We start from the raw sequence: 10939 nt of genomic DNA, 5'->3' as shown, positions 1-10939 counted from the left end.
CCTTTTCCATATTCACGCTCGCTTTTGTTACTCGTTTATTTCTCATTCCTCCCATATTTTCAACGTCTGACATGAATTTGTTCATTTACTAATTGGTAATTTATTTCTGATGAACTCACCGAGGGGCTTCGCCGTAGTATTAATTTCTGTGACCTCCTCTCATCACTCCGCCGGGAGTTCATCTCAGCGGCACTCTTGGGCAGTTCAACGCAGGACCAACAAGTATTTCTTAAAAACGAGGAAATTACAGGAGAAATATTCATTCATTACGAATTTGGATAATCCACTCAATGTATATAGATAGATAGCGGATATGACTTACCAATGGCCCACAGAAAACATTTATATTATTATAGCGATAATAGATGTAAAACTTACCACCTCTAAAGATAAGTAATATTTCCTCACATCACATACTGTACCTCGCAGCCATCAGCAAGCTTGCTCTTGGCTACAACACGGTCGAGCGAGCCAAACAATCAAAAGAGTGATTCCTAGATGACTGATGAGGACTAGAGGCCTACCAAAAGCCCTACTGACTCGGTAGAAGGGAGAGTGGAACTCATACAGGCAATCGGGGCCCGGAAGACTCGCCCATTCGACACAATTTTAATAATCCTTCCGACTGGGTGGAGGGGGGCTTATTTAGAGGTAGAGGTGGACTCTTTAGTCGGAGAGGGAGGGGGGTTATTCAGAGGTGAACTCGCTAGCTGGATTTTGCTCTTTCAGGCCCGATTTGCAACCCTATCCCTTTAGACCATCTCGCACTCGGCCTCGGTGGCATGAAACACGTTCGATGGGAAATCCAAACTATGTGCTTGAATTGGTTTAGTGGAAACGAGACGATGGAAAATTATGCCTATTTGCTCAATTTGAATGACATGTATATTACGTTACTCTAGACGCTCACTTACAAATTCTCGCAATTACGGTTAAACTAATATGACATGCACCAATGCATTATGGAATAAATGGGCGGAATAGCTATTCAGTTTTCCCCATACAAAGACTTGGAAAGTAGGTGAAAACATTCAAAAGTTTAGATTTAAGTTTCATAAATAAATTGTAAAAATATTAGAATTTAACGGTAAATATTTGTTGCCACATTGTAAACGATTACCGCAAGGCATCTATAGATCATCTTACAAATTTCGTGTGAGTAAATGTGAGAAATTTCGTTCTCCTGAGAGTAAATATTTTACTGTCAATTTTCTTGATGATTCCTTCCTTATTTGACTTTTGCCTTCATCTGCACAAAAAAAATCATCTCCTGCTATTTCTGAGTGGTAATTAACAACCGCTACGAAGCCCACTTTCTCATCTTTAAATGCTGTTGTTACCACATGCACTATGATGTGAATCGTGATAACCTTCTCTTGCATACGCGCTAATCTGAGTACGCCACGATCGGGCCTAATTGTAATATAAAACGCGAGGATGTTTTCGGACTTGCACCTAATGATTAGTCACTATCACTAGGAGCGATTAATATTTTATTCCCTGACGTTCTGGGGATGGGGCGATGGCATATATTAACCAAGCGGTCGAATCCGGAAAGCAATATGCAGGCCTCTAAAGATGATAGGTAGTGCGTCTTCAAAATCCGAGGTAGGATCAACGGTATGTTTCGATTGGATAAGAAGGGGAGAAATAAAATACTGGGGAGGAAAGGAGAAAGTGACTTCAACGGGGGAAGTTACAGGCGGAATAATATGAAACAAATGGATATGATGTCGAATATAACCAAAATCGACCAACGCTTTGAGACCTAAGTGAAAAAGTACGCAACCATGATCACACGTAGACTAAAATGCATCAGCGCAAGAGAGCAACGTAGAGTTTTTCTTTTTGAGACTTTTACAACTAAAGACGGTCGGCCGCATTCTGAAAACGACCAAAAAACTCAGTTCTTTCGTAACACACCGCAATTATTTCAATAATATTATGATATAAGGAATTAGAATAGTTTTTCTGTGGCGCATCCGAGAGTATCAGTATTCACTGAAACTATAAATCAGCTGGACAACATTAAAATTGATCCCACGATAAAATGAACGAGTTTTAGAGTTAAATATTCGTATCCTCATGTTAATTAATCCTCTCATGTGATGTAAATAAGCGGCATTCAACTCGGTCACATGCCGTTAATAGACTTAATACTGCAATTTCCCCCTCGACCTGCTCCAGTTCAGGAAAGCGAAAAGTTAGCCTCACAATAGGCGCTAATAAGTCTACAATTTAACGTCCATTCTGACGGACGGGGTTCTTTCCTTTAAGTGCCCTCCATTTTGGGATGAAGTACTTCCCAAATGGGTGTCGGAAAATCATTGAAAAATCCTGCCACCTTCGGCAATCAAGTAGTAGTATTTAGGGGAGGCGACCGACTGCTGAAGTCATTTGCGCCATAGGGGATGGATAGGAAAGGATGAAGGGTGGAGAGAAACCCGGCGTAGGCATTAGCCTACTCTTTACGAAAGGCGCCAATGGGTCCGCAGCTTAACGTCGGACGGCGTACTCACTCCACAAAGCACCTCAAGTAGGAATCGAGATACCTCTGAAAAATATTCAACACCGCCGGGATTTGAACCCGAGCCCTCTGGGTGGGAAGCCAGTTCGATAGCCACCGCACCAATCCTATTCCCCTCCGGCAATCAAACTCGGGCCTTCTGAGTGCTATGGGAGTACAATAGGCACCATTCTATCCCCATCCCTTTGAGTATTCGTTTCCATCTGAAAAGAATGTAGACGCGAAGGAAACAGAATCGAAAGAAAAATTCAGGGCTGCTACGTCAACAGACAAATGTAGCCGGATAACTCTTTTCAAGTAATACTCTTCATATTATATCGTCTCTGGAGGGGTTAGTACCTCATTTATGAAGAGAAAACATCAAGTGTATCCCAGCATGTAGGGTGATGACGCATATTGAAGGCTTTAGTAATGTGGGTCTGGAGAAGGATGGGAAATGTGAAATGCTCGTATATAGAAAGGAAAATAAATGAGGAAATGCTATTCAATGTGAGGGAGGAGAGGGGATCGTGGGAGAAATCAAAAGGATTCAAGAAAAATGATTTACGTTTTACTATGACTACGTTTTAAATGGACAGGAGGTTTGAAGGCCATGATAAAGGGGAGAACAATAGGCAAGGGAGGAAGAGGCAGGAATAGAATATGCATGTTGAATAGAATGAAGGGAGGAAGTGCATGTGTGTGTTTAAGTTTTATTAACAATGCCATGTTAGATGCAAAAGATTATTGTGTGTGTTCATTAATTGAAATGGAAAAAACTCATACAAATATGTATCATATCCTGCCATGTTGTCATATTAAAATGTCATAATTAAATGTATCTACTCATATTAATTCTAATAGTAAGCTAATTTAAATTTTCCAATGCAGGTGAATGATTCACAAAGGTAACTGGACTACGAACTAGTTATAATGACCCATCGCTCTCTCATCAGATTGGGTCTTACATTTTCTGTGAAAATGTATTAGTCAATTAGTCCACAGAATATCTATGTATTGCTATGAATAAAACAGTTTCTGGCATCACTTGGTGGAAATTCTTCACATTGAACTAAAATTTAAACCACTTGGCTTTTCCACATAGAAAAACTTTTATTTACGACCTAGGTTTTCTTATGGTATAACAAAACCTAGGTCGTTATATATGTGATGATGTTATACCATAACAAAACCTAGGTCGTAAATAAAAGTTTTTTCTTTGTGGAAAAGCCAAGTGGTTTAATTTTTAGTTCAATATTGCTATGAAAACCCACATAACCCATTCGAATTTCTCGCATTACCTGTGAGTGACAAAGTGAAATTCTCCAAGACTAATCTCAGATTAACTTGAGGCAGAAGTACATTATGTCATGCATTTCCCTACATTATTAATGAGTCAACCATTCTCTTTAGCATCTGATGTACAATGAACATTGCATTTGGAAGATGATAAAAGTTACAAGAAGAGTTTGAATTGACATGAATGGCTAATATAATTGAAGCGATATATTGAAAATCCTGATTAGAACAAATATACTTCATGAAGAATCCTTCAAAACAATTCTTACTCAGAGATACTACAAAAATTGTGTTCCTGCATTGGATGTGTATGCCATATAGGCACCAAAGGCATTTGAGTAGTAGTTTTGAGGGGAGGCGACCGACAGCTAAGGTCATTTGCGCCATAGGGGATGGACAGGAAAGGATGAAGGGTGGAGAGAAACCCGGCATCGGCATTAGCCTACTCTTTACAAAAGGCGCCAAGGAGTCCGCAGTTTAACGTCCCATCCGACGGACGGCATACTCACTCAAAGTGCCCTCCACAAAGCACCTCAAGTAGGGATCGAGATACCTCTGAAAAATATTCAACACCGCCGGGATTTGAACCCGCGCCCTCAGGGTGGGAAGCCAGTACGTTAGCTCCCACACCATCTCGATCCCCAAAAGGCATTTGATCACGTGGACAAAGCATGATGTGGTGCAAGAGAAAAAATAAAAAGTAATATTTGCAAGTTTGAAGCAGAATTAGTATCATGGTGTTACAATCCACATTTTACATGCAATAAATGTGCAAACATATTGTTGGTTTACAAATTTATAATTGTTATTTCTTCTCCCCTACAAGATTCCTCAGCAGGGAGAGGAAAATTATGATGTCGCCTGGACAGATTGTCGATAATTGTTCTATCTGACTCCAATGAAACTGTACAAACTAAAGCCTTCAAGTTGGGAGGAGAATTATTTCCAAGGCCACATAAATTATTACTTTTCCATTGGCACCAAGATATTTTGGGGTCACCTATGAATCTATTTTCTTTATCAAACTTTAATAACCAGAGCAAACTCATTTTCATCATTACCTACTTGGAGAGTTCAGGTGTAGGATGGTGCAAAAGGCAAAGAGACTCACAGAGAAGCAATTTTTCAGAAACCACTTAATCCTTAAATTTTAATTTTGTGGTGAATTTTTAACCCAATGAAATACAATTTGAAAATACAGTATTTATTATAAACAATATTTACAAATTTACAACGTATTTCACCCTTCATAGTTACTATACAATCAGCAATGACTTAAGATATTTGAATGTATGGCATGATCCCATCAAGTTAATGTTTTACAGCCTATATAAATAAAAAATGCCTTCATTTTTAGGAATCAAATAAATGTGACAGTAACAATACTCATAATTTACCAATGTATGTTTGAACCTTAAGTTACTGAATTTGGAAGCTTCAACTCATAATGATGTTAAATCTGCTTTCCCTGGGAGATTATAGTCATTAATCAGAGATTTTGTACACTAACTAGAGAGCATACATTTTTACGCATGTCACATTGTGAAAGATGCTTCTTGGATAGGTATAAAGGATATATTTTTTGGAATCATTTGCTAGGTTTATTACAAAGGTGAGGGATTACAAATTCTGAATAAGGGTAACAAATGGAACACTTTCATTATCTTGCTTGCCATTCCATATCACATAATCCACCCACACTTCCTCTCTGCATTTCTGCAATGTGATTGTCATTGAGGTAGCAGGCAACATTTAAAAAATTACAATGGGAAAAATTTACTGTACATTCATTCTCTTCTCTTATTCTTCTTTCATTCCTCATATTTTTTTAAGGTTTTATTGTTAATGATTTGCCATTTCTAAGTATCCACATTATTTGTCAGAGTTAAGATCATGGGTGTCAATATCAATTTAAATTGAAATATTTTAACCTTTTCCCCAAAAGCCTAATTATCACTACTACAGTACCAATTTCTGTTGGGCTCTTTTTGCCAACCTTGGTTCAAAATTATCAATGCCTTGTACTATACACTTCATGGCTTTGGAAAAAGGTTTCCAGAAAGGCACTAAGTCATAGAAATGGAAAGGTGGGTTTTTTAATAATTAAGTTGAGGATTTCTACAGGTGGATACATTCCTGGCAGTAAGTTATATATTAACAAGGCACAGGTGAGTGGAGATAGGAAGAGTTTTTTTTAACCTACATAGAGCAGCGACATTGCCCGTACAATTTGTAAGAATTTGGGGATCAGTTGAATTAGGTTTCTGATCTTAATGAAAGAGGTGTCATAGATACTGTGAATGAAAAACCTCTGATGTTGCACATTCTGCTCAATCCAATCATCCCAAAGATCACATTTGACTATTGCTGTGGCTGGATTCAGAGGATTAAGGCTGGTAAACTACCTCCAGTTATGTTTCCATCCTTTAGTCACTGGAAAACAAGTCACAAATGCCTAATATCACATACTTAGCCAATGCATTGGTTTATTATTCCTCTCATTTCTCATCACAGAGAGACATTACCCTGAAACTTGATTGTTGCCCACAATTTTCAGTCACCCTGCAGCATTCATCAATCTCTAATCCCAAAATCATACTCTTTTTATCAAGGCTGGCTGGTTATCAAAGAAGGCAAGTGTAGGAAAGTGAGTTGTCCATTTGTGATTCTAGATAAGGTCTGTTTTCCATAAGTAACACTCCAAATAAATATACACTGATAAAACTTTAATTTACATGTGAGTGAAAATGCACCATGGAATAATTACTTGATGACGGACGAAACTGTTCAGTCACGACTCAGGAGTCTATGCTAGGTGCACAACACCTAATCTGTTGGTAATATTAGTGAAGATCTTCTAAAAGAAGACAAAGTCATAGACACTAAGGTCACATCTCTTTTTGGAGTAATTTTGTGTGCATTTGGCTCATACTAATGTGGGTTGCAAAACTTGGAGTTTTCATGTAGAGAAAGTGGCATACTGATTTATAGGAAACACTCAAATGGTAGGCATTTTAGACCCTATTGAAAAGGAGGAACAGTTATTGTGAAGTGAAAGAAAGGTTTTCCTGAAAATTTCTCCCCATGAGTTTAACAGTCAAGCAGATTACCACATCAATGCACAAGTTATTGAAATCTATCATTTGTACCTAATAGACATAAGTTTTTATGCCAAGTCTTGGTTTGTTTCTTTTGGTAACATTCAATATTGACAACCCAAAAAAAACATTTTGGCATTTTTCTTATTTTTGGCTGATATGACCAAAATTTAATTATTTATCACTAGCACAGTCGCCTTCTGTCTTCACTGAAGATTAGGTCTTCTTGACTCCCATCATCACTGCTCCCATCCCCATCTTCTTTCTTGGCACTTCCCTCATTTCCCTTCCACAGAACTGTCCTCACCTCTTGTCCACTATCTGCAAGTTTTTTCCTCACACTGCACGAACCCACTTGCCCATCTGTTCCTTCTGCTATCCTGTCGCTGGCATTGCTCATGGAGCTATGCCCATCCATCCAAGTAGTTCTGTCCACCTGCATGGACTTATGAGTCTTGGCTACCACAAATGGAGCTTCCTCTTTCTTTGTGACCCTATCGGAATCTACCCTGTTTCCATCGTTAGTATTTTCTTGTTGCCTATCTCCAAAGCTAACATCCTGGGATTTCCCAGCATTGTGTGACCTCTTATGCAGACTGGCAGAGTCTCTCTTTTGTGAGGGACACGGGGAAGGAGTGCCCGAAGATGGGGATGAGGACGAAGATGTACCACGTATTGGCCCACTGGCACCTGTCTCTTTCCGTGAGTGCTTCGAGTGCTGCACTCGTTTTAGGCAGCTCTTGCCTTCCCCTTTCGACTTACTCCTGCCAAAAGTAATGTCTGGGACAACTAAACAAATCTCTCCCTCTTGGGGTGAGAGGCAAGGACTGTTCCTTGAGTAACTGGAAGAGGGAGACGAAGATGAAGTGGAGGACGATGAGGAGGGGATGTAGGGACAGGGGCTGGGGCAGGATGCTGGGGGAATCATGACCACAGAGGGATATGGGGGTGGCACAAGAGTGACTGCTGGCGAAGTGCATTCCGGTGAGAGGCCGGAGACATCAGAAGGGCTTGATTGGTCCCCACCTGCACCACAACCAGGTTGTAAGTTACCAAGGCCCAGAAAGGCTTTTTTCGATGTACCTTCAGTAGTTTTTGATACCTCCTCGGAAATTGTATTGCAAATCCCACCATACTGGCTGGGCAACAATGATTTTTGCATACTCATTCGGGGAAGATAGGGGGACGATTCTCGGGGAGTCACATACACTGCACTGTTCCCATTCAAGGTGGATGTTGCTGAAACATCTGTTGTGTACACTGAATATCCTGTTGCTGGGTAAGCTGGAGGCACAGGGAGGTTTTCAGAGAATGCATCCCTTGCCCACAGTTCATTCCTTCCAAAATCTCTTGGCTGGCTGCCATATTTTTGACAGGTACTTGCAGATCTATGCCGCAATTCATGTAACTGCATCATTGATGACTCTAAAATAGAACATGCATTGCCATGTTTAGGATATATTTCAGAGTGTATCAGATAAGTAATTCACTTTGATAAGTCCAAGATGAAATTAAAGGGATATCAGCACTATTAAAGAGTTTTAAAAAATTTTCAAATTCATCAGAGGTTGTTTCAATATTTTATTATCATGACATTTAATCAACAATCACTTGAGATATGTATGGCATACATACATATATTAACTTTTCTCTTGCTACTTTTGTTTTATATTTTTTTGCCATTTGTTTAAGTCAATAGCTTTTACACACCTGGCATAATATCTCAGACCACATGATTACAAGGGACTTGTGCAATTGGAGTTATTAGAGAAGATATGAAGTATTCTTTTTTTGTAGTAGCCATGGCTACTACAAAAAAGTATTTCTGAAATAGCAGCAAAATGCCCAGCAGACTCTGGGATTCTGGCATTAGCATGCATTTCTGTGTGGTGGCTCCACACTAATAATTATGCATAGAAACTGATTGAGTCAGTTTTTTTGTATGGCACCATCCTATTTCATTCTAAAAAAAAGGTCTTCCATTCCTTTTGTCCTTTTTGACTCTGATTTGCTTGCATCTGGAATTCCCATGGCCAATCGATGGCCACACTGTTTTGATTCCTAATGCTATGATGGGGTGAGGTAGCAAATTCCCCCATATTATGACATGCCATTTGCATTCATAATTTGCTACCCATGAATTAATTAGTTACCAAAACCTGTATTTTGGTTACTAATTAAGCCCATTATATTTATTCAAAGTGATTATTTTACATTTTAAGAGTCAGCTGTACCTATAATAAGCAGATTGAAGAAATATTTCAAGATGTTAGGAGTACCTTTGTAATAAATTATTATAAATGTAATATCCAAGCTGATCTATTTAAAACTGAAGCTAATCATTAATCTAATTCTTAGTTAAAAAAGAATAATTAATTATATAATGCCCGTAATAGTTTACAATTCATAAAATTAAATTCCTCTTGTTGACTTAGTACATTTTCATGAGGTATAATAAGAAGTGGAGACTATAATTAAAGGAACCATGGAAGGTAAGATTTATAGAAGAAGGCCAAGATTGAATCACAAGAAAATGATGGTAGAGGATGGCAGAACAAAGAATGAATAGACACACTTTGAAGAGACTTATCTGGTCAACTGTAATAAACTGATGCTCAAATTGATAGTCCAAGATGGTGATGCATCTTCAATTACTGCGTGCACCCCGTTATAGCATTGTTTCTAATGGTGTGATTGACATAGCTTCACAAGCAATGAAGCAACTTTTATTCCAACTCCCACCAAAAGGCTTCGAGGAAGAGTTAGTATCTTATCACAGTAGTAAATAGTTCCTCTACTTTTATATCTGAATTTCATATGATATTAGGATAAGTATTAAGTGAGCTCTACCATCACCTATCAAAGAAATATTTGGGTTGATTACTGTGGTTTTTTTATGAGATTAAATTGAGAAAACATTGTAATGATTGACTATACTATAACTATTGGCACCAATAAAGAGGAAATAAATTAATTGAGTACACACTCTCAAGATTTAAAAAACTACTTCCTTAATAGGGATAAAGTTTTTTCAAACAACTGCAATGGAAAGTGGCTTCCAGAAATTATTGCTGACATGGAGGACCAACAGAAATGTAAAATTAAGGATGACTATTGTAAAAGCATTGGATATAATTAAGGTACTCAGGTGAGCTCATTGATTGGAGGTTAGGTATAAAGGAAATTACCCTTGCAGATATTTTTCAAGGTCTAAGAAATTCAGATGAGTTGCACTAAACACTCCAATCATGGATTGCTGCAAAGAGGTGCAGCAATGAATGGCTTCAGAAACTATTTCTGATCTTTTTTCCCATGATTCATTCTGATTCTCAGAGATACAGAGATACTACAGGGACCCCTGATTATCATATGAAGGTTTAGGATAGATAGACTCCTTCAGCACAGTATTAGTATAAGCCATTTGGGCATTTATTACACTCTGTGTAACACAACAATTAGCAGATGAATAATTGTTGTCTAGTGTTTCCTCTCTTCAATTCTAGTGTGCTTTTTTGCCCTTTTTATTCATTTCCTTTGCCAAAGGAATGGTTTTTCTCACCTTATTTAAGCTCTGCTAAAGGGGTATGTTCCCTCTTGATGCCTCAATTGTGCTAGGTAATGAGCTCCATTATAGTTATGGTCTGAGTTATTAATATGTGATTAAGCACGTTTCTCCAGACCACAAGTTAGTAATTTAGATAAAACACTTACATGTGGCTGTCACATTATCATAACTGTATTAGTCACTACAGTTGGTATCTTATTAACATGCCAGAAAATTCAGTAGACTTTTTTTAAAAGGACATGTAGGTATCTCACATATAGGCATTAAATACATCACAATTTTTTACTAGTTGTCAAAAACAAAGTCCCATATTGATATACTTTGCTAATTTAAGGAAAAACTAGTCAATAAAAAACAATTGTCTCCCTGAATACCTTCTAAAATGAATGGTTCCCTGAATATTCATTTTTTAATGCTAATCACCCCATGTAAACTACATAGGTCCAGATTGATTATTTTTTTGTAAATGTT

The 10939-nt window shown here is 38.1% G+C and overlaps 1 protein-coding gene across 1 annotated transcript in view; it reads right to left on the bottom strand.

Annotated features, from left to right (window-relative positions):
* Positions 1-5043: 5043 nt before the first annotated feature.
* Positions 5044-10939, bottom strand: part of Ca-alpha1T (Ca[2+]-channel protein alpha[[1]] subunit T) — a 117711-nt gene continuing 111815 nt past the window's right edge. Inside the window, exon 33 of the mRNA XM_071587903.1 lies at positions 5044-8328. Within this exon, the coding sequence (XP_071444004.1) occupies positions 7088-8328 (1241 nt within the window). The 3' untranslated portion in view covers positions 5044-7087. The remainder of the gene's footprint in view (positions 8329-10939) is intronic.

Source organism: Hetaerina americana, unplaced genomic scaffold (genome assembly GCF_022747635.1).
Source record: "Hetaerina americana unplaced genomic scaffold, ioHetAmer1.1.p SCAF_3, whole genome shotgun sequence".
In the NCBI taxonomy this organism is placed as follows: Eukaryota; Metazoa; Arthropoda; class Insecta; order Odonata; family Calopterygidae; genus Hetaerina; species Hetaerina americana.
The sequence above is the reverse complement of the archived record's forward strand: the minus strand, read 5'-3'. Positions and strand labels throughout refer to the sequence as shown.